Source organism: Candoia aspera, chromosome 6, assembly GCF_035149785.1.
Source record: "Candoia aspera isolate rCanAsp1 chromosome 6, rCanAsp1.hap2, whole genome shotgun sequence".
In the NCBI taxonomy this organism is placed as follows: domain Eukaryota; kingdom Metazoa; phylum Chordata; class Lepidosauria; order Squamata; family Boidae; genus Candoia; species Candoia aspera.
Window position 1 is genome coordinate 83,837,450 of NC_086158.1, and position 25,495 is coordinate 83,862,944.

Sequence of the window (25,495 nt, forward strand, 5' to 3'; positions counted from 1 at the left end):
GGGAGAAATTAAACTCGTCCTCGATTGATAGAAGATTACTTGTTCTTACGCATATATAAGCTTTATGAAAATTCCTGGATGAAGGTGTGATGTAATATATATGGACATTGCACCAAGGAAATCCCAGTCAAGAGAGGAGTGAGACAAGGGTATATTCTAGCTCCCCTTCTTTTTAATCTCTATATTAACTCTCTTGTAGACAAACTGAATAGCCCATCTCTTTATCTCCCAAAACTGGGAAATAGACACATCTCTGTTCTTTTATATGCTGGTGATGCCGTGTTGCTTTCTTGGACACAAATTGGCTTGAAGCAGGCGCTCTGTATGCGTGCTGAGCACTGCCGAGAAGAATGGCTGGAAATGAAAACCAAGGTTATGGTTTTTGCCAGTCGCCCTAAGGCATATGTCTGGTGGCTAAACAGTCATTTAATAGAGCAAGTTAAGACCTTTAAGTACTTGGGGATTGTTTTTCTGCACATCTTCTCCAACCAGCCAGATATCTTAGCTGCATAACGATTCCAAAATTTAGAAGGGCCTTATCTTTGGCTAGATTCAATGCCCTTCCAACAGCTGTTATTGAAGGGAGGTATCCCACGTGGCAGAGGAGTAATTGAAATGATGGAACATGTCATTTTATACTGTCCTCTCTATGCAGATGCTCACCAGGAATTATTATCTCAGTTTTTTACTAAACATCCAGGTCGTTTGGATTCTTTTTATCTCAAGCTGTTTCTATCAGACCAATCTGACTTTACTTCATTGACCACAGCTAAATATTGCTCTATAATTTATACAGCATGCCACAATATCTCTTCTAATTTCTCTTAGCTTTTTTTTTAGAATTTTAAGTCTTTTTTCTTTTATTCTAATCAGATGTGAATCTTCTGTTTTATTTGTTGGTCTATGACTGAATAAAAATTGATTTGATGAGGTGACTTCTGACTTGTAACAGCAAAATATACAGCAATTTCCATAATCAGTTGCTTGTGTGAAAGGTGAAAGGTCCCCTGTGCAAGCACCGAGTCATGTCTGACCCTTTGGGGGGAAGCCGCTTTTGCAGCATTTTCTTGGAAGACTGTAGTGGGGTGGTTTGTCATTGCCTTCCCCAGTCGTCACCTTCCCCAGCAAGCTGGGTGCTCATTTTACCGACTTGGAAGGATGGAAGGCTGAGTCGACCTGAGCTGGCTACCCGAGAGAGAATCCAGGTTCCTCTGGGATCAAACTCGGGTCGCGGGGAGAGTTACTCTATGTCAAACCAAAATCACATTATTTCTATAAATCATTCCATTAGCATATTATAAAAATCACTAAATACAATTGTTCCCTCCCCTTATATTAAAAGAAAAGGAAATATATAAACTTCCTAATCAACTTTCCCCCAAAGACAACATTTATTTAATTGTTTCCTTCTTACCACTATTCTATACATTTCTGTCCACTATAATAAAGTTCAAACTAAAAAGCGTATAAATTGTCTGCTCTTATAATTAATAATACTACAATTATAACCATCTAAATCATATTAAACCTAAAGGTAAAGGTAAAGGTAAAGGTTTCCCTTGACGTAAAGTCCAGTCGTGTCCGACTCTAGGGGGCGGTGCTCATCTCCGTTTCAAAGCCTTGGAGCCGGCGTTGTCCATAGGACACTTCCGGGTCATGTGGCCAGCATGACTCACGGAACGCCGTTACCTTCCCGCCGAAGCGGTACCTATTGATCTACTCACATTTGCATGTTTTCGAACTGCTTGGTGTGCAGAAGCTGGGACGAGCAACGGGAGCTCACCCCGCCGCGCGGTTTCGAACCGCCGACCTTCCGATCGACAGCTCAGCGGTTTAACCCGCAGCGCCACCGCGTCCCTAATTAAACCTAAAACCAAGCATTTATTATTATACCTCATTCATCTTAATCCAAATCATTAAAAAGGAATGAAGTCAAACAAGCCCTATAAGCAATCCAGATGAACCTTCTTAAACCCTTACCCCACTTCAAAATAAACCAGAGCATTTACATATCTCCACAGTACACACAAAGCATTTTTCATAAAGAAATCAGACAGCCCAACTGCCCCCCTTAAAAACTCCAACTTCTCAGCAGAAAACCTCCCATAGATAATGACCCCTTCCTTCCCATAGCATTCCATCAGAAAAACAGTTTCACTTATGATTTGCAATTCGATCTGTCCCTTTAATTTCTTCAACTCAACAATCCAGTTGTTGTCTGGCATTTCAACCGAAGCCTCAAACTTGCTCTCAGTAGAAACATTTCTATCGTTGTCAAGCTCTTCAGTTTCTTTCATGACATCCCCAGCCAGATGACACTTTTTAGAGCTGTTGTTTTCTACAGTGTCCTGAATATCTTGCATAATAACTTGACAAGAATCAGAAATAATCTGTTTAAGGTCTCAATGGAAATCTGAGAAAGTCTGCTTGAAATCTTCCATGTCTCACGCAGTAGATTATGGTGCCCCCTAGGTACTTAACCAGCAAAAGTAGGAGATAATAGAATAAATCCAGAACATGTTTACACAAGTGAAAGTATGATAACAGGCAGCTCCCCAGGGAAAGTAGCAGCAGAAAGCTGAAGGTTCAAAACAGCAGATTCAACGTGTAGTAAAATATTGAAATCTTCAAATTCAGTGCAGAAACAATAACAGAGAGACAATTATTTACTCTCAATCCTCCTTAGTATTTGGATGGGAAACAAGCCAAAAGTTAAAAAGATTTTTAAAAATTAATCCCCAAAATAATGGGAGCACCAGGAGAAATCACTTCTCCTTGCTGTAGAAAGCCTCTCTTAGGGTACACAAACTTTAAAAAATATAAATAGGGTGATTTAGAAAGGGGGTGCTGGTCTTATTGTCCCTTTAAGGCTACAGTGTGGCTTGGAAATGGTGACGTCCCAGCCTCCTGGCATCTCTTACCAGATTAGTGTGAACACAGTTTACGATCCTCTGGCTGCAAGACGCTGTTCTGGAGGGCAGATGGGTTGATTCTGAGTATTTTCTTTGTCCAGGAAAACACTCCAGGGCATCAGGAAAAACCTGCCTGAGCCCCAGAAAACTGCTGTGTTGTCAGTTCTTTCCATGGAACCAGTGGGCACAGATGTTCAGTCCGCCATGTCCCCACCGGAAGTCCCCAAGTCTTTTGTTTGTTAATGAATTTCAGAAAGACATTGTCTTAAGTATTTATGAAGAACTTCTGTTGAACCACTGAAGTCTCCTTAATATCAGTTGTACCCTAGTGTTAGAAAGAAAGGAAATTAAATGATACAGTCTTCATTGGATTTGGAACTCAAGATAAATATAATGTTTATTAATTACTGTTTTTGGAACTATGAAGGGAAACTGAACTTTTAAAAAAGATACTCCGTATTGGTTAAATAAATTCCATGAATTATCTTAGTGTCATATATAATTTCAGTGATTTTTCAGGCACATTGTGGGTCATTATTTCAGGTAATATTTCAAAGGGAATATTGGAAAATAGCCAGTATCTGTTCCTTCTTTATTAATTTGAAATTTTATTAACTTGATTCAAACAAATTGAAATGTGCGTCTCTATGTGTATTCTTTTAAAACAGAGTATCTAGCAATTAATGACAGTGATGGATAAAAGTATTTGTACAGTGTGTACAGTATACTTCCACTGCCGTTTTAACAGGAAGATTGAGTTTTCTGTTCAAAATGAACCATAATATTGATGTTTGCCAAATAGACCTGCCCTAAATAACTAATTTGTCTCATCTCCATCAATTTTAGTCATTTGCAGACAATATTTGCTAGCAGAAGATAATTAAATGCAAACTGTCTTTGAGGGAACATCACATATTTTTATAACTTTAATGGAGAGCTGAGAGATTATATAGAGGTTTAATTTTATTTATTCAAATTCAAATGAAACTTGATTTGTTGATGAGAGAATTGGCAACCCTTACGTTGGAAGTTTAAATGTAAAATTTAAATACATTTAAAATGGAATATTAAACACTTGCAGTGATTCAATTAGTTTCACAAGTCAGAAAACCATGAAAATATTTTCTATCTATGGCAAAAGTCTTATGGGTGTCTTGTATTTGATGTCCAGAAACTGAATTTTCCATCTATAAATGTGTTATTCTCAGACCAGTAAGGTGCTAAATTTTGCCACAGGCTGAAATTGTAAAGTGTTTTTCTGCCCACGGATGAGTAGGCTACAAGTGCATCCATTCACACACGAACTCACTGATGCAATTCCATTATCAGAGAATGAAAGAATATGTTATTCCAAGAATATGGAATAACAGTTGTCATTCTGAAATAATGAAACACTGTCTCATGTTGGTTGTTCTGGAGACAATCTTGTAAAGCTGCATGTATAATTTCAAGGGGTAAATAGAACAAGTGTCACAAGTTCCCACTACCCAGCTGTGTCTACTGTAGCTCAGGTGAAACTTTTACTGCTTTATCTTTGAAATCTTGTCATTTCAAATTGTCCAAGAATCACCAGTGTGGAAGACAGTGCAACAGCATAATATACTGTGTAGCCATCCATTTATTTGGCAGAAAATAAATTGAAAATGGTGTTAGTATCTTTCTTGGGCCAATCGTTATGGCCTTTTCTGAATTGTTCTATTCCTGCACGTGAGCAAACCTTTGCCTGAAGTAAGCAGAATAAAAAATGTGAGGCTTGGAGATTAGAATACAGATAAAGATTGATAATAATTGGTGAATTTTCAGACAAATGCCTTTGTACATGAATTATATCAGGTGTTTGTAGCTCTACATAAGAGCTGTAAGAATTGGCTGCCACGTAGTGATAGTGTATCAGTGGATACGCAACTAGCCAGACCAGAAAATGTAGGGTTTTTACGTCATAAATTACTTAGATAGCATACCTCCAGAAAATAACAGAAAGCTTTAAAAGAAGATGCTGCACAGGGTCTCCAGACTGTGATTTAATCTTTATAAAATTACCTCAGGAATGTGTACATTGATGAAGATGTTTGACACAAGAATATTTTATGTCATGGGAGAAAATGGTGTTGATACAGATAATTTGCTCATAAATGTCTGTCAAATATGAGACATGAATTATTAATAAATATTAGCTTAGAGAGATTATAAAAGGGTAATGATTGAGCAAATTTTTATATAGCTGCATGTGCAATGGCAGAATGCTAATACAAAATCAATATACTGTCTGTTAAAAGCTCCACAATATACATTAAAAGGTCCACAACAACAGAAAAAAATGGTAAATTATTATTAAAATAGGAAAATAACCAAACCCTTAAAAATCACAGATAGTCTCTGTGATGATCCCAGTTCTCAAATCAGCTCTTAAATTCTAATTGTAGAAATTCTCAGTACAATCCATTGAGGATATAGAAGAATTCTTTATTAGGAATAAGCAGCTTGAAACGAGTAACACGAAACGTAGCCAAAGCCCTGAATGAAGTTTTTTCCCACTCAAACCTTTGAATTAAACACTTTCCCACTCCATGCCAGCCCCTCCTTCTGAGTCTCTTTGTCCTGACAAACAGGAACCACGCCGAGACAAGGAATAGGTCTCTAGTGTTTTATTACTGCTACATTAGACAGAAAATCCTAACAAACTGAAGAAGTGTGGGAAAACCCATACAGATAAACCCCAAAAGTCAAGGCGGGTCTGTTCTGTGTCTCTTTGGATGACTGCTCAATTCCTTGCTACTACGTATGCGTTTTCCCCCCTGGATAGGGGCCCCCTCCTGCTCACCATCAGTGCTCATGACACACTTATAAATTAGTATTTTTCCTCTCAGCTTCACAACCCCCCCACCAGAAAGCACCGACAGGTCAGCCTTGACGCTGAGCTCTTCTGTAAACGTTCTCCAACTGCCTCTTGCGGGAATGTTGCCCCTCCTCTTTCGCCCAGGCAGAATTCACTGGTGCTGACACGCATCTTGCTTGTAACCCTCTGGTTGCACCCCTAAGCACAAAACCATGGCAGGGCTTTGCAGTTGAGCGAACCCGGACAGCCTCACTCCAATCAGTAGCATCCAGGGAGGAGGGTGTCAAAAAAGTCAAGATGGTGCTATGACTATGTGATCAACTCTGTCCCTTTTTTCACATGAGCCATGCTGCTGTGGATGCCTCTGACTCCATGTGCCTTAATTACTTTGCAAAATTTTTGTTCACAGATTTCCACCCAGTTTTTTTACATTCATCCCCATAAAAACAAAAAACCTTTTACTTCATATGCAACTGTTACACAATACAAAACCTTACTTTATTAACTCCCTACAAAATATCATTTAACATAACTTTTGGAGGGCTAAATACATAGAATTTAACTGTAGTTAAAATTAAAACTATTTCATATAACCCTTAATCAAAAGTTATATCATTTAACATAAACTGATGAGGTAGCAAAGCTTGGCCATGCAATAGGCTTAAAACTTTGGCACGGATGTTCAGCTCATCTCCTTAATACTAGAAGGCAAGACTCGAACTTGAACTTGAAGTCCCAAAACTTTCAGTACTTCCATATATACTAACTTCTACCCTGCCCCCCAGTAAAATCAGCTAAGTAAGCTATTGGACCCATACCCTGAAAATGCCTCTATGGCCTTTACTAATAAATCTAACATTCTGACTGATAATTCCAGCTAGGATTATCCTCAGCACCATCCTAGTAACTAGCATCAACATGCTGAATCATAGCCTGAGCCTGCCTAGAAATCAATATCCAATCTATAATCCCAATTATTTCCTAACCCCATCACCCATGAGCCACAGAAGCGGCAACAAAATACTTCCTGGCCCAAACCCTAGCCTCCATAACTGTACTATCTGCAGCAACAATGAACACCTTGGTCACCTCCCACCGAGAAATCACACTCATAAACAATCATATCACAATAGTGCTTCTACCATGGCCCATAAAAATCACAGCGGCCCCATTCCACTTCTGACTCCCAGAAGTCTCCCAAGGAACAGCAACCATAACAACCCTAACATGACAAAAAATAGCACCAAGATTTGTTTTCCTTATACAATGTAAAAAAATAACCAAACTATCCTATTTTCAATAGCAATCCTATCAATCACTCTGAAAACTCATAGCTTTCTCATATATCGCCCACACAGGAAGATTTCTCTCCAGAATCCTAACCACCCTCCCCCTATCATTATCCCTGATAGAAGAAATCTTTGACCCATATCTAACAATCAAAGCAATGGGCCACCAAGGATATTGAAACTAAGTACACAGATAGTACTAATATCTCCTTTGACTCATACATAATTCAAACACAAGATTTACCAAATGACTGTCCCTGACTGCTTGAAGTAGACCATTGAATGATACCAGCCTATCTACAAACCCAAATTGTAGTTACCGTAGAAGATGTTCTACACTCATGAGCCTTCCCCTCATTGGGGGTTAAAGTAGATGCTGTACCAGGACGACTCAACCAGCTTCCAGTAGCCACATCCTGAACTGGTGTATTCTTTAGTCACTGTTCAGAGATTTGTGAAGCAAATCACAGCTTCATACCAACTGTACTGGAAGCAGTACCATTAAAATACTTTGAACACAGTGATGATCCACAGAAGGACAATCATCAAGAAGCTTTTATAGCATTAACCTTTTAAGTTAAACATGCAACAGAAGTTTCATTGATGGAATGCCAGTTAGACCTGGTGTTCATTCTCCTAAACCATGTTTGCACTTGATTCACCCTAATTTCATTAGCGTGAAAAATTCAAACCATCTTCCTCAGTGGAGGACCAGAAGAAACCATTTCCCTAGAAGAACTTGAAGCAGAACTCTTTCCTAATGACTCCTAATGTAGAGTTTGCCATATTTTTTTTTGTAATAGAGAGATATTCTATTATTGATTCTATTCAGTGACTGACTGCAAGGTCCCTTTCCTCAGTCACCACCAGATTAGCCCTGTGAAGTTCAATACATATACATACACACACACAGACTAATTAAACTTGAATCCTTTTACCCTTGCTTGTGTTGAATCACTTTTATCTGTATAATGCACTTCCCCTGGTTCAAAGATGGTCTTTTAGAATTCTCCTCTTTTCTTTCATTCCTAAATAAGCTAAATAATTCAGCATCATCAGCAAACTCAGCCACCTCTCTATACATCCTGCGGTCCAAATCATTTATAAAGCTAAGAAACCAGTCCCAAGCGAGATCTATGAAGATCTTTGCTGGTTAAATTCTTCTGGAGCAAGAACTGGCCATTTCTTTGTAACCCTTCTTTTCTATTCTTTATTCTGTAATTGAGGGATAAAGCTTCACGTAATCCCAACAAGGCAATTCTACTCCCACACCATGGAATATTTTTGCTGTGAATTGCATATCTGCTTGCTTGACTTCCCTTGCCTTCCACTCTTTTCCTTGTTTATCTGTTGCTCTGATATTATTGGCGGTTTTGTGTTTCTTGTTCTTTAGAGCTATACAAATCCTTCAAAAGAAGTGCTTCAGAATCCAAAGGGACACAGAGGAAACATCATTTTGTTAAAGCAGCCCCATTTTTTCCCCAGGTTGATGTGGTTGCTTCAAAAGCTGCTCCTGGGTGGGTCAGCTTGTGCGTTTGTGGGCACAGCCCTGTTATTTTTATATTCTCTAGATATTATTAAATGAGATAAATATTTTAAATGCAAATGGCTCTTGATGATCTTTTTATAAAGGGTGGTATAAGATCTCATAAATAATAATATATAACAATGAAAAATCAAACAATCAGTTCACACTTGCATGTATGAATCAGCCCTCTATTGAATTTCTACATCCAAAATAGCTAATGGAAGAAACGGCAGGCATGGCAGATAATAAGAACAATCAGCAAGACAGAAAATGCTGTAGATGGAGATATTATGGCTTCAAGTGTCTGGTGTACCTGTTATATAGTTCAAATGTGAGAGGAACAATGCATTGTTATTTGGGATTGTTAAACGTTGAAGACCTTGATATAGTGCTGACTCTGAAATAATGTACAGGGAATAGATTGCAAAAAAATATCCATGCTTACCTCTTAGATCCTTGTTTTAAGGCTTGTGAATTTACAAAGCTTTTTTTTATTTTATTAGTGCATAATTCTGCCAAAGGTAATTCATTTGATGCATTCTTTAATTGTACCTTAAAACTGGTGCTTATGTTTTTTGAATTTTGCTTAAATCTTCTGAGGGTTAATGAAGATGCTGCATTTTGAAATATACATTTGAAAATGGAATAATGTTTTTATATCTGAAGGCCGTTTGCAAAGATGGTTTCTAATTTTCTGGAGCAGTGCCCCTTCTTAGTTGAAAAAGAAGAACCCATATTTGTTGCTTTTCTTGACAAATGCTGATGTTGTAAATTATACAGCTGTTCTTCCTCAGTATGGATTTTGCAGTAGCAAGAGCAATTTATAGGTAGAGAGTGCAGCTGCTGAAAGTCATTTCTTCTTGGTTTCTGTATTAAATCTATCATGTACAAATGCATTAACATTCAGTAAAGAGCTCAGTTTTTTTACTTCATGGTCTCACAGCCTTTAAATACTTGCTGGCTGCACAAAATATATCTCTACTGTAATTTAATAAGGACATATTTAAAGGGGCTCTTTGTTTAGTGTTTTCCTCTTCTTAAATATTTGATGATTTTAATGTGTTTCTATGATTATTAAAAAAAATCCTATTATTTTCCTTGCAGTACAGGTAGTCCTCACTTAACAACCATTCACTTAGCGACTGTTTGAAGTTACTACAGCGCTGAAAAAGTGACTTATGACCAGTCCTCACACTTATGACCATTGCCACATCCCCATGGTCATGTGATAATGATTCAGGTGCTTGGCAACTGTCATGCACTTACGACGGTCGCAGCATCCTGCGGTCACATGATCAACATTTGCAGTCTTCATGGGCGGCTTCTGACAAGTAGATGGGGAAGCCGGCAGTAGGTCACAAATCACAGTCACGTGATGTCTCACTTAATGACCACAACCAAGACTTCTGGAACTGCTGTTGGAAGTCTGAACAGTTACATGATGTTTCACTTAATGACTGCTTCGCTTAGCGATAGAGTTGTCGGTCCAATTAGGGTCATTAAGTGAGGACTACCTTCTGTATATATATATATCTTTCCTTCCCAAACATGCTTTACCAGCCATAGTAAAGACCATTTTGCTCATATAAAAGAAAAAAAAATGTCTTATGGGGCCTATAAGGAAATTGGAAGGTAAGAGCAGTTACTAAGTGCTTACCTTGGAGGAAAAAGTGCCTTTGTTATAAGCACAGGCATCTGCTGAATCAGTGGTTTCATTAGGATGGCTAAATGGAGTTGCAGTGTCGTGATGCGAGCGCTGCCCTTACATACGTGCATGAGATGCCAGAATATACTGTATGTACAGAAGGAGTGTACTTTATTTTGCAATGCTTATTTAGTCACTGACTTCTCTGTGGACACCCCTGATCATAGGCTGAGTGCTGACCCATTCCGCATCTCATAGAACCTCACTGGGAACGTTTGACAAGTAGGATGTGGCTGAAGGATAAGATAAGAAATCTCCCAGAGCTGGGAATAAGTTGTTTGAACCAGCCTGGCATATTATGGACACCACCACCTAATTTGTGTTCCAGTATTAAATTTCAACACAGTGTTATTGCAGTAGACTTTTGGAAGGTGCTCTGACACCGTATAAGTGTGATACATAAATATATAGTTTAAATGATCTGAAAACACTGCCTCTGTAATAATTTCAGATAGATTTACTCCTGATATCAGGATTCAGCTGACTTGGCCTGTTCTCTCTCCTTAAAAAGTCATTGGGCTGAATGTCCCACAAGGAAAAGCAGCAGAACCATCTGCCTTGGGGGGGTCACTGGATCGTCAGAAACTGATTTCCATCGACCTAGCTACAATGCCAGCGGGCTCTTTTTTTCAATTCCCTCCTCTCGTGACTTTTAAGTTTGTTAACCAGAGAGTAGGTATGGTCTTGTTTTATTATTTTGTAAGATGCTCTGTGAATCTTTCAAGCTGAAAACTGGCACATAAGCAAGTGCTTTAAATCAGTAAGTAAATAAATTAGGAGTTTGGCTCTTAAGACTTGCAAGCTTTTAAAATATTAATCCTGGCATTCTGAGTTGGGACTAGAGGCAGATGGGTAGTTTGTGAAGACCTTTTGCAAGAGAGAGATACTCTGAGGATTGATCGCACTCTGATATCTCTACTTGGTATTACTGTAGCTTCCAAATATTCTTCAAAGTTGGCCTATCAAAGTTGGAGAGTATCAGCTTCACTGAGAACACTAATGTATCAACTTAATATAGGGAACATACTGCTGACTCAGAAGTTCACCCAAACTGTGAACATTCTCCCTTTAAAAAGAAAGAAAATGCATCTGCAGCAGGTTGTATGTTTAACCCTGGATCATGTTTCTTCATCAGCTGTAGCTTTCATGTTGTCTCAGTTTTATTTTGTTAGTTCATGCAGTCCTTCAGGCAATGCTCAGGACTTCTGCCATCTCTGTGGAATCTAAAGGAGAGAGAGTCATGTCAGTAGCAACCTGATGAAGCTCTCTAAAGATTTTTCCGCAGTAGTTTCAGGAAGATTGTCAATATAATGAGAGACAAAGTGAAATCCTATGGAATGCTGTTGAGTCAAACCACAAATTCTGAAACAGTAACTTCTAAAAGCCATCTTCTGCTAGGTGTAGAAAGTATGTGCTGGGGTTGCATGCAGCCCCAAAACTTCAATTTTGTGGTCTCCAGAGCCCCTCAAAATAGAATGGGGCCAAAACTTTGGGTCATTTTTTTTTCATTTTGGGGAAGAGTTTATTTATTTATTTATTGCTCACATTTACATGGCTGCCCATCTCACACAAGGTGACTCTGGGTGGCATACAACAATTAGAAAAAAACAGTGAATAAAAAACAATCACTATAAAAAGATAAAAATGATATTAAAAAGAATATTACCCCCCAAAATTAAAATATACAGACTCCATGGAGAGAGCAAGAATATCAATCACAGTGGAGCCATCTAAGAATGTCTCCCATTCAGAAAGACCCCCAGGCCTGACAACATAACCAAGTCTTGAGGGACTTCCTAAATGACAGCAGGGAAGAAGCGAGCCTAATTTCAGGGGGCGAATGTTCTGCAAGGAGGGAGCCACAAGGAAGGCCCACCTCCTGCCCCCTCCCCCCAAACACAAGTCCCTGTTTATGGGACAAAGAGAATTACTTTAAGCTTTGCAAATGCCTAAGGCCTCCTTGGAAGTCCTTTACCAAATGCCAATATCCACTTCTTAATGGGGCTCAGTTGATGTGACCCTTGAGCCTACTTTTCATGATCTTATCATATATAAATTACTGGAGCCACCCCCCATCCAGCTTTTTCTCCAGCTGCCTTCTCCCCCAAATCTCATTTTCAATATGGAAGAATTTTTCAGTCTTATGTTGAGGGGGTAGGAAATGCTGTTGGATTAGATGTGGATAAAACAGGACAAAGTGGGAGATAGGCAGTGAACTAGTATGAAGGAAAAATGATTCATAATGGGTGAATCAAATAAAGAAAGTGGTCTGAAAGGAGAGCTTGCCAAGGAGCAGAAACTCAGAATAATTTGGGTATTGTGCATTAATAGATAGGTATTTGAAGAAAGAAAATTATGAGCTTCCCTGAAGAGAACCAGCACAAGAAATCTGATGGAGGAGCTAATTGCCTTAGTTTGTATTTATACTGCCTAAAACAAATTGCGTTGAAGTGTGAGTTAAGCAGTTTTATGAAAGCGAAAAAGCAAAAAAGAGAGGTGAGGGGGGAAAGAGAAAAAAAGTCTTTAGGCATGTGCAAGTATCATTAAACTTAATAGTATTTTTAGATAGTAATTAAACTGCAGAGATTTCATAGCTGAACATAGAAAGGTACATTTAGGAATCTAGGTAGTAATTTTTAAAATGATATTTTTACAGGGGAAAGACTATTCCACTCTTCCTCTTTCCTTTTGTTATATTGCAGTGCGACTGAAATATATTGAGGAGCAAAGCAGAAATAAGCTAAGGGAATTCATTTATGCATGCATGACTAGGAAAAATCAGATGCTTCATTTTTACAGCTTTTTATCTATGAAGGAGATGCCAGCATGCTGTAATTAATACAATATACCCCAGGATATTTTGTGGAATTATAAATGCTTGTCTTCAGATCTTTCTTTCTCCAGAAATCTCTTAAAACTTATGTTGAGTTGTGTTTCTTCTCTAGCAGGAATGTGTTCTGTAGATAACCAACATTTTTTTCCCTTCTTTCCCCTCCCGCCCTGCTCCAATTTGACACTCAGATACCACGATGCTACCATTTTACCTCATGTTCTAACATCATCTTGGCCATGTGCCTGTTAAGGGGATTAGACAAGTGTCCCTCTCTGCAATACAGGGTAAAACTACTGACTTACTTTAAGACCCTGAGTTGTACAGATACAGAGTCTGGTTTATGAACAGGCAGGGCAGCCCAGGGGTTCTATGGTTCTTAAAATGAACTGGTTGGTTAGCAGAGCAATATGTCTCACATTTGCTACTTGGAATTCTCAACAATTTGGGAGAAATTCTCTTCCTTCTCCTCCTCATGGCAATCCAGTATCCTCGTTCTCCAGAGTCATATTTATTGGCTTTAGTGATTCTAGTTTCTGCATTTCTTGAAAACAGTCTCTGGTGCTCCACTGTGTTTAGTGTCCACACAAAGTCATATTATTGGTGACTTTGAAACTGTAACTGTGTATCATAGATATATTGGTTGTTCCTCCTAAATTGTGTATCAGCTATTGAGGAGAGACGTTTAATTTTTTGCTGGGTTTTTCTTTCTCATCATTTATGCTTTAAATGTTTAATCAGAATTAAACTGCATTTCTGTGAGAAAACTCAGAACTGAGAAAAATCCCAAACACATTATCCATATCTGGCAAGGGCAGGACTATAAAAGTATTTGTGTATAAATATCTATACGTGCAAAAGAAATCCTGTTTTTTAATGTTTGTATCGCTTACTAATTCCTTACGGAATCTGTCTGACCTTGAGAATTGGTTTTCAGCTCCTGGATTAGTTAAAGTGTTCAGTGGTTAAGGAAAATATCTATTTCACTGTGACTTAAGGATGGGGATTTATTCTTAATCCTTAAATCCTTAAGAGGAGGAATATTACCTGTATTTCTATGGCCAATTCCCTAATTTTTGCTATTTCTATCATAATCTATTTATGAGGTTCCTACTGAATCTGGCTAGAGAAAGCCTTGATCTAGCTGATTCAGGAGGTGTTCTCATGTATTTATAAGAGTAATGGCCAAATTCATGTGGCATTTCCAAAAAACCAAAGGTAAAATCTATTCCTATTCCTTTTGCCCAAGTTCATTTCTTTTCCTTTCATCCAAGGCTTGTTACAAACTAGGAGCACAATGTGCTACAAGGGAACAAATTAGTTAATGAACATTTCTTAATTAATTTATTAGTGAAAAAAGGTTGAACAGATTGAAATAATTTGTTACAAATTACTTGTCAGCTTTGAAATGTTTGAAAAAATAATCATAGCTGTGCATATTTCAAAAGTTACATGGAAGGAGTCTTTAAAGCAGACATGTCTTTTTCAGGTCCTGAGAAACTTGTAAAATCCAGCTTCTTGAAGCAGCCATGTTTCCTTCCATGCTTGAGCAGAAGCTTGAAAAAGAGCAGTGTTGTCATGCTTGTTCTGGAGCATTTTTTCCTGGATAATTTTTGAAAAGTGTATATTAATGACATTAAAAATAACAATCTTGTTTTTCCTGATAGGACTTAAAATCTAACAGTCACCGAGATGAGATTGCAGCAGCACGTGCTTCTCTGAAGGAGAATTCACCTCTTCTGCATTCAATTTGCTCTGCTTGTTTGGAACACTCAGATGTTGCCTCTCTCACTGCCAGTAAAGACTCTGTTTGTAATGAAATACAAAATGCTCTTGAGGTCATTTCCAATGCTTCTCAAGGAATTGGAAATCAAAAAGTTCAACCGATGACACAGTCAGCCTCTCTTGGAAGTGCCCTGGATGAACTTGAGGTAGGACCATCACATTATACTTCAGTAAAGTACCTTACTTTATTTCAGAGATGGGCTTATTAATAGCGAAAATCCAGGTTTGTTGAGCTTTCTGCCAAGTGGTAGTTTTTTTAAAAGAAATCCTTCACCCTAGATTATTAATTTTGGTGAATAGCATCCATACCTTCCTCATTTTTGTGGGAAGGTCTATTTTCTTTGCCCCCTGCAAGTTAGGGATGATTCATGAGCATGGATATGAACGAACGTACATATAGCTCAATGGCTTACATTATAAACAACTCTGTATTGTATTCAGTTGTGCTCAGCCCAGCCCGATGCTCCTGTTGGGCCTCATATCAAATCATGATAGAGAAGCAACAAAGTAACAAAATCACAGTCCTAAAAATTAAAAAAGGGAAAATCAAATAATAGTATTGAGCGCTTCTGAAGCCTACGTTCTCCCCAGAAGCTCATTTTTAATTCTATGTTTATATTTTATCTTACTATGTAACTAATAAAAAGTATACATGCAGACAACAACATTAAGGAATCACCATAACCACAAAATTAATCAGCATAGTAATAAAAAAAAAGAACAAAAACAAAAACAAAAAACAAAAAACTAGAAGGGAAGGGGAGAAGGCCTTGAAGTTATGTTACAAATTGAAAACCTCTGAAAATGTTAACCATATTGCTCAGAAGTTATCTTCTTTGCTCCTTGGTCAACAAACAAAACTAATTCAAATGTTGACAACACATTTTACATTTGTTTATTTTGTTAATAAATATCAACAATCTACAGCTGCAAGTTAAGTATAAATTTTCCTTCCAGTCCCATTCATAATTCATATCCTTCATGACTCCTTTCTTTAGTCATGCACTTACAGACTCCTTTCTCTACATTGTACAAATGTAGTCCATGATCATGATCTCTGCAACCTCCTTTGTTATTCTTTCTCTACCCACACATCACTCCATCCTCCACATTCCATGACCTTCCCAGCTAACTTCTTCTCACTTCTTACCTATATAAGACCTTCTTTATTCTTCTTCTTCCAGGTTGTTCACAAATTTTCTTGTGTCACAGAAACCATTACCAATACATTAGTGTCCTCTCTGCTCTTCCTTCTACTATTCATTTGTACATGAAAAGTCTGTCCATCCTCTCCACCATCTCAGATCTTCTGGGAGAACTCTAGAAGCGAAAACTATTTATCAGACTCCCAAGAAGACATGTTCAGTTTATTTTATTTTATTTTATTTTATTATTTTTTATTTTATTACTTATTTTTATTTTATTTTATTTATTTTCGGGCTTCTTTCAGTATGGGCACTAAATGTATATATTAAAACAAAAACCTGTGGTGCAGATGCTGCTTAGACTACCATTTTGCTATTTCTTGGACTACAATTCCCAAAATTTCTTATCGTAGGATGGGCTTCTTGGGCATGACAGAGGTTGCTGTCTACAGGTTCATCACTCGTGTGTGTTTGTGTGCATATATGCTAAAGATTGGAAAAACTCTTATGCTGCTCACATGTGGCAATTTGGTTCCAGCAGCACAGGTCATCCTGATGGGCTTCTACTCCAGACTGAGGAATAACAATTTCTTATATGCAGAAAGAGCACCCACGTGTATCTCCTTGGACTGTATTATTAAATCACCTTTATGCATAGCCTTTTCTGTGTAGTTTTCCCCCCTATAATGTAAATCATACCTGAAGCTGGCTGAATAGATAAACATTGATGGACTATTTAATCCTTTAAAAGTGTTTTCAGAATTAAATGGTTTCATTTTCCTTTATTTATGGAAAAATGGCATTAGGAAAGAACCGGAAATAACCTTTGCTCTATGTTGTTTCTGCATTGCAAATAAAGTGCCATGAAATAAATGGATGGTGGTAAACTGTCTATTGGGAGCCAATCTCATTAAATGTTTATAGTATGGAAATGTGTGAAAAAGGTTACTCAACAAGCACTGTCTAAAAGCTTCCTCAACATCTTTCACACTACTAAGTTAGAATTTATAGCTGGGCAAAATCTGAAGTAAATCTGAATACTGCCAAAAACGTAAAACAGCGCACTTTAATAATTATATTGTGGCTGCAATAAAAAACATAATGTTGCAAGTGCAAATAACAATTTGCAAAACTTCATTAAGATGGATGGTTACTTATTCTATTGTGCATCAACTACTTATGTCAAGTAGACCCTTCAGCATTCTTTTGAAATTCTTGCAATATGAGTTATTCATAAAAATAATAAAGGCGGGATAGAAAATAAATAAATAAATACCTAAATAACTAAATATTTAGTCAGCCTTTTAAAGGAATCACAACTATACCAAATCTCCATATGTTTATGGTTTGGGCATTTCCTGTATTTCTAATGTTTAAAATTGAGCAAATCTTGTTTTCTTCAATCTGCAGCCTTATTCAGATTATATGGAGAGTTTGGCTAGAGTTGGGGTTAGGATTCTACTATTCAACTGTTGCAAAATGGAAAAGCTCCTGGCCCAGATGGCTTTTCAATGGAACGGTATAAGTAATTTGCAGGTCTGTTGGCTACTATACTTTTGGAGGTGTATAATGAATCTTTTAAGGATGATAAATTGCCCTCATCAGTTTATGAGGAATGAGATAGCCCAATGGATAGGATCCCATTCTCTGTCCAGGAGATGACATTTTTTTCTTATGTTGCCTGACGTGCGTTGTTGAAAGCAACATTTAAATATATTTTGAAATTTGCTGTCCACGGTACTGAGATCATGGCATGTTATTAAATTTCAGCATTATGTTTATCTTTCCTTTAAATTGAACACAAAGTAGTTTTGATGCCAAACCTTAACTCTGGTACACTGATACTAGCAGAAATATGTCTCGGAGGAGGTTTTCCTCTGTGACGGCTAATTATGGCCTGTATGCAGGATTCTACAATTACTGTGGGAAGCAGAGAGTATTGCTCCCAAGCAAGATGTTACTTTGTCTGCCTTGCAGCTGTCTAGTTTATACGGTGTTTTTATTTTGCATTTTGATTTTACTGTATATATAATTTGTGGAAATGCAGTTATCACTTCTAAAAGCAACGTGAACATTTGTTAAGGGTCAGCTATGTTAGGGATGGCCTCTTCCCATATTAGCCTGCATACACCTTGAACGCTAATGGAGAGCTTTGTTTCTGCACCCAGGATGAGTGGAGATGGGAGAAAATACCTTTGCAGTCAAGGTCCCTGACATAGGAAACCTTGCAGGGGAGCCTCCACGGCATGATCGAAAAAGTCAAGATGGTGGCTACAACAATATGATTGAAGCTCTGCATATATAAAAAGGCAGAGCTTCAGTTGCAATGTTGAGGTCCCCATCATGACTTTTTTGACCGTGCCCTGTTGGCACTCCTGAAACCTTGACTGTTTAACTGCTTCATTAAAGCCTACCTATTTAGGAATTTACTATCATCCCACAGATAGTAAATAATTTATTGAGAGTGAGTCACTTGCTAGAGCTACCTGCTTCACAAAACTCCTTTGGTAGCTCAGAATTTATCTGTGTCTTCCAGAAGTTTCAGAAGAACTTGCGAATTTTTGCCAAGGCAGTTTGAGGGCCCTTGTTCTAGTGCACAGACTCTAATGGTGTCTTTAGTTCTGACTGAAGTGTGCAAAAGCTATGACTGGGGTGAGGGTCTGGACAAGGAAAGTCACTCTGCCATGGGGAAAAATAAAATGCAATCAAGACAGAGGGGAACACTGAAAAATAGGAATAAGTGTGGTTGGTGGCTTAAAGATGCTCTCTTCACCTTTTAGTTTCCCTCTTCTATCTTCTTCTATTTTTTGTATTTTTTCTACAGTATTTTTATAATGGTTTAAAAACTTCTATTTGTAAGCTGCCCAGAGTCACTTTTATAGGGAAATGGGCGGTGTATAAATTTAATAATAAATAATAAATAAATAAAAGTATCCATCCTTACTATCCAATATGGCTTCTATAATATTTCTCCCTCCCATTTAAGCAAATAAGGAAAAATAATTCCATGAGCTCGTGGGTGGTAGAAGAGAGGAAGGGTCTGCAGGGAACAAAGCAGTAGTTCTCTTTCCCTTAGGATTTCAGATTAAAATATTTGGAGTGGGCTTTAAAAATCTCTCCCCCAAATATTTTTGGGACATTGGTTCAGCAGAACTTAACTGACGTTTCTTTGTCCTGAAGTGAAGATTAGAATGAGTATTTACCTTGATGTATAAAACTGTAAAATTAGTGTTTTTTTTTTACCTAAACATTCAGTTTAAATGTTCTAAGCTTCTTAGGAGACATTAATTTTGTTGGAGCAAGAAGCATGAAGCACTCAGGCAGGGATGTTAGAAGATCTGTTTTATCAGATCTGTCTGTGGGAAACGCTTACTCATTTGTATTGATTTCATTACTGCTCCTTTAAGCTGATCAGTGCAGAGGTGCCCAACACAACTCAGATTCCTATTGATAAGCTAAGATGGATCTTTATTTTCTGTCTTCCTCAACTCTTAATTCATTTAGGAAAGAAGAATGAACTCTTCACAGAAATTGCTATTAAGTTCCTTATCTTAATTGAATATTTAATTGAAAGAATTTATCTAATACAGCCACCAATGCAGCATTTGGTGCTATTATGTATTTAAAAAAAGCTTGGACAATCTTCCAGGACCTGCTTGTATACAATTTTTTTTGGTCTATATACACTGTATATTTTTGTAGACTGATGCTCACGTAGCTCAAACTTTTGAAATGCGGACCCCTTCCAAATTTAGCTCTAAAAACACTTGCCATAACTAATGCCTTTTAGATATGTTGAACTACAACTCCCATAATTCCCTGTCAGCATGGCTTTGCTGAAAGCCAAAGGCAATTCTGGGAATTATATTTCAACACATCTGAAGGACAGGATTTTGGAAGAAGCCTCACCTGAGGTTCTCGTCCCACTGGAGCCATCTCTTTTGAAAGTGAATGCTCTGAACCCTGATACACAACACAAGGCTCACTATGTAGGCCTCTATGGGCTGGGTTTCTAATTCAGTGTTGGTGTTATAAGAGAAATAACTCAATGTTGCCACTCCAAAACGTAAGACTTGGAGGGTGCACACACTGATTCATAAATCACTATATAGAATTTGGACTCTCTTCAGATTTTCTATCAGTAAGGAAGATCAGAGATGGGGCATGTTCAGAATTCCTACACTATCTACATGCTTCCCATTTGTCTAACAGCTTTTGGCCACTTAGAAAGATACAGTAAAAATATCCATGAAAATAATATTTAAAACGTAAGTAAAACTCAGAACTAAAACAGTAGCATTAAAAGGCCTTGGTAAACAAACAACTGTGTTTTGAACCTCTAGCAGAGTGAGCTGGCTGGCACTTTGTTTCATATTATGTGTCTGCTATGGAGAAAGTAGAATCGATTGCCTGTGTCAAACATACTGGTGTCCCACTGAGGATCTAAGGGATGGTGTGTGGATGTTGGAGGTAGTCTTAGCCAGAGCGGTTTGCTTCCAGCAGGAGAGATGAATAGGTGGCAACAGCATATAGATGAAGAAAAATGGAGCTTTGTTTTTTTTAAAGATACTTTTATTATAAAATAAAAATAATGCAAAGGAAAAAAAGGTCTGCATTGGATAGTGACAGCTGAATAACTCAACAAGAAAAAACTACTAAACACGAATAAAACATAAATAAAAATATTATCAGAAAACTTTCTAGTAACACATTTTCCCTTTCTCTTCTGTTTATTTCCCCAATTGCTGGCCACAACCTAGATATATGCTGTGTGCTTTACCTTAAACATTAAAGATTATTGCTAGTATCTATTTGAATCCTTTCATCTATTATTTTTCATTAGTCTCATAACTTCCTCCCTAAAAAACATATTCCAAATGTCTCCATTTGCCCTGCTGTGTAATGTGTAATACATATGGGAGCCATTCTTGCTTAAATTTGATTAAACTTGTGTTATGGATATATACTGTACTGTCAATTTTGCCATTGCTGCATGTTCTCCAGTTTTGGTCTCCCAATCTGATACAGTCAGCAAAGTTCCTCTTTGTTCTTGCAGCGGTCAGTATATGTATTAGCAAATTGTGATATCTTTCATTTACATTTTCTGGAATTATACCTAATGAGAATATTTGGGATTTCAGCAGAAAATTTATTTTTTAGGATTTTCTGAATATTTTGATGTATTTCTTTCCAATGCTTTGAAGTTTCTTTGCATAACCACTGTGGCCCTGTTTTGCAGAGATTCTCCTGCTTCCTTTAGGGCTGGTTCCAGTCGGCATGGCAGGGGGGCAGGGGAGGTCCAATCCTAGGCCCCTCTTGTGTGAGCTGCCTCTTTAACTTCTACATAAAATTGCTTGGTGAGGTCATTTTGTGGCACGGGGTGGGTATCTTCATATACATCTTCAACCCTGGCTGGGTAGGCGATGCCATTCAGATGCTGACCCAGTCCCTGGAAGGTGTGAGGGTCTGGATAGGAGGAACCAGCTCCAATTTAACTCTAGCAAGTCGGGATGGCTTTGGGATTTCCGGACCATCCTGAAATTACAACTGATCCAGAAGGCAGCGGCATGTACATAGCCATGCACCCCTTGGTTTGCTCATATTACACTGTTGCATGAGCTGCACTGACTTCCAGTTTTTTTCTGGGTGCAGTTTAAGGTGTTGGTTATCTCTAAAGCCCTTCATGGCACAGGCTGAGGTTATCTGCAGGACAGCCTCTCCCTGAGGTTATCTGCCTGCTCCACCTGGTCAGATACGGTGGGCCCATTCTTGGTCCTTTATATTAAATGCTGTCATCTAGTGGGACCTAGGAAACATGCCTTCTTAGGACTGGCCTTTGCCCTGTGGAACACTCTCCCCGCTGAAAACTCCCCCCATCCCCCCACTTCCAGCTTTCCAGAAGCCTTAAAAAATGGCTTTCCCCCCAGGCATTGGGATAGGGTAAAGCTGGAGCCCTGTGATTGTGGCTGCTCATGTATTAGGGACTATTGTTTTAGGGCATGGGAGTTGTGTTTTGGATGCTGTTTCTTTATGTTTTTATCATTGTTGATGTGAGCCACCCAGAGTTATGGCACATACGATGGGCAGCCATATAAGTCTCTTAAATGATTTTTAAAAAAGTTTAGGGTTCAGAAGGCAACAGGTAATCAGTGAAGCTGTTTCAGCATTAAAATAATGTGAAACCTCATGGAGGCATCACCCATCATGGACCATCCTCAAAAGCTGTTCCATGAAGAACATGTTGCATTAATTCAGACTTAATAAAAAGCTCTCCTAGTGGCAGGTGTTATGTGGCTATCCAGCATCAGTGCTGGATTCCAATCCTTTTGTTAATGGAGAATGCATTCTCATCCAGAAGAGATATATCTGCTAAATCCTGATGGTGACCCCCAGAATCAATAGTAACTCCATTTTGTCTGAGTTCAGCTTCAGTTTATTCTTCCACATCCGGGAAAGATAATTTTTTTCATGTAAGAGTTTCTGGAGCTGCAATACCAGTGTCCCCATCCAGTTTACTTAATATGGAATATTGGACACCCGCCAATAGTTGTTAAAATCAATCAGCTCCAAAAATAGCTTCTTAAGCAAGTACCTCACCACCATCCTCTTTAAGATGGCAAAAACATAGTGTCAGGGCAGCCACGCTCAGAATAAGACTCAGACTCACTTAGAAGGTCTAAGGATTTCTGGCTTTATTAGAACGGAGTGCGTGCAAAGAGAAAGACGGGAATCCTTATGTGGTGACAGGGTGCCCTGTTTGTACTTTGCTGGTGGACGTTGTGCTTCTCCACCCTCGGGCCAGGACCGGATGGGTGCTTGAGACCTCGATGCATCAGCTGATGGGCGATCCCGGCGATCTCCTTTGTCTCCCTGTCTTCGTCCGGACCGGGTGCGTCCCCTGAAGGTGTTTCCCCGATCTTCCGATAGGCATTAATTACTGCCTGATGGGTGCTCCCATTATGTTGGGCATTACTCTGTGGACATGCGTGCCTGAGGGAGGTGTGAATGCATCCCTGGGGGGAATGGGAAGGCGTTCCCCTTGCCTCTTTATGGGTGCTAAGTTTGGTCTGAAGGGCTTATCTATTGTGTTGGGGGTTCCCTTCTGGATATGGGTGCTTGAGTGATTTAGGGATTATGCTTATCCCTTCCTCTTACCTAATGTGCATGTTCCCCGTTGTGATGCACATATGCCTTGCAACGGGGAACATGACACATAGAGACATAGTAATGACCTGATTGCAAGACAGTGTCCTTAGAGGCTCTTATAAGTTAATTGGCAGCATGAACATATTCATATGCCTTAGCTACTTATTTAGAAAATTGGAGTCTGGATCATTCTAACAGCCTTGAAGAGCATCTTTGGGAGATTCTCTGTGGAGACAACTAGGATGAAAATGCATCACTTCTTTTCTGTAGTTAGAAGCAACTATTTATAATATAACAAGTAATTCTCCATAAAGGACTAATAATATATTTCAGTACATGTTTTCATTTCTCATTAAAATCTCTTTGTTTTTGCACTCTCTGAATGATCAACCTTTGTAAGGCTTGAATCAACCAGTTCTAATACCCAAAATAGTTCTAAGCAGGTAGATTATCACGGCCTTTCTGGCTGTTATTTATTGTACTACCTTTGGCATGATAGATACCATCAAGTCACGCTTACATCCTGGCTACTGCAGGGATAAATCCTTGCATTTTGATTTATCCTAATGAAAATGTATAGCTCTTCCAAGGACATTCCTGAAATGTCTTAGATGCTTCCCATCTACCTTGTCTTCTTCCTAGGTAGATTCTTCCCATCTACCTTATCCATCGTTTTCCAATTCTTCAACTTGCCAAGCATTATCATTTGTTTCTAGTCCTTCACATGCCCAAAGTATGTTAATTTCTGATTACCACCTATATTTGGTCTTTGATTAATTCTTCTTGCAGTCTGTGATACTTTTAATAATAAAAAAATAAATCTATTTTCTTATTCTTACTCTTTCACAGCTGTTCTTTCACCAACAGAAAAACCATTGCTTTAGCATTTCTGATTTCAGGCAGTGATCTTGTCTGAGGCTTTCATTACTTTTCTCCATAAGATTTATCTTTTCTTCCGCAGCACACAAATAAACTATAAAGAAAATAAAGGAGACTTGGGACATCAGTGGTAGAGCTGCCTGAGTAAGCTGAACAAATGCCACCAAGAGTTTTGAATTGTAAGGTGGTACTTGCATTAAATTAAACTGCAGTGTCAGTTCCTAAACACGACAAGCTCTGAAATATTATGGACTGGTTGAGAGGTTTTGGAAATATTGGTAGTAAGTAGTATGTGCCACCTGAATATTTATCAACATAGTAACTGGCTCCCCCTCTGTGGCTCACACTGTAGTGCATGTTGGCTTCTAGAAGTGCTAAAAAAAATTATGACAGAGTTCAGATTTAGAATAGGCCTTCTGCTGTGTCCTTCCTCACCTCTCCTATACTGAAAAAAGCAGTCCTGAGGGTTGGATTTAGGGACTGGATGGGAGTGGGGCTTTAGATCAGGATGGGACCTTTCCTCCTAGAAACCCCCTCTCCTCCGATCATGTAGCTTGCCCGTGTGTGTGACAATCCTGTGCTTGGGCCAGAGTAAACCCCCACCTGTAAGACATTAGGGATTTAGTTTATTTTGTTCTGATAATGTAGCACACATGTACAGTGTAATTCTTCAAAATTCTTCCCCCCTCCCCATTAAGTTTAAACTGTTGTGCTATGGTTTGATTTTCTTCTCTGAAAGAACACACAGCAAAATATATTTCTTCTTTAATTAAATATTGCTAATTCTCAAGCATTTCTATTGTAATTGGAAAAGACTCCCAATAGAGCCTGCTTTCTAGTGTTCAGTTTTCCTTTGCATTCAACCATACTCACCCTGCTGTGAGAAGTTCCAGGAAAAAAAATCATGATGAAAGAATTTTAATAACTTTATGAATTTGTAATGTCTCTTGCAATTTTCATGAATTAGGAGCTGATCTGCTTAATTTACATGTTATGTGGTTGGTATTGCTTTTTGATAAACAAAGCTATCTTGTTTCATTTTGGAAGAAATAGAATTTCACAGATTTAACATACACATGCGCGCACACACACCAATACATACACACTGTTGTCATTTCTTTGTTTTTGCATGGACCAAGCCATTAGGTTACCATGGTAATTGAGTACTTTCTTAAGTATCGGCAGGGTGAAGAGGTTGAACTTAATTGTCCTCAGTTTGGGTGTTAAAGCTGCATTGCCTGGGGGAGGAACTTGCCTGGACTTGTTTTGGTTTTGCTTTTGTAGCCTTCCAGCCCAGTTGCAGCTCAGTCCTCTCTGAGCATGTGTGAATGCACAGCTTGTAAATATGTTTTTGTGCTTTCTGTAAATAAATTTATTTTTATAGAAATGCCTGGTGTGTGATTTTTCTGATATCTCAGGCCAAATGCTTTCTAGCACTTT

The 25,495-nt window shown here is 38.4% G+C and overlaps 1 protein-coding gene across 1 annotated transcript in view; it reads left to right on the forward strand.

Moving 5' to 3' along the window:
- CTNNA3 (catenin alpha 3) overlaps positions 1-25,495 on the forward strand; it is a 781,530-nt gene that overhangs the window by 133,935 nt on the left and 622,100 nt on the right. The window contains exon 6 of the mRNA XM_063307559.1: positions 14,768-15,031. Coding sequence (XP_063163629.1) covers positions 14,768-15,031 — 264 coding nt within the window. The remainder of the gene's footprint in view (positions 1-14,767; positions 15,032-25,495) is intronic.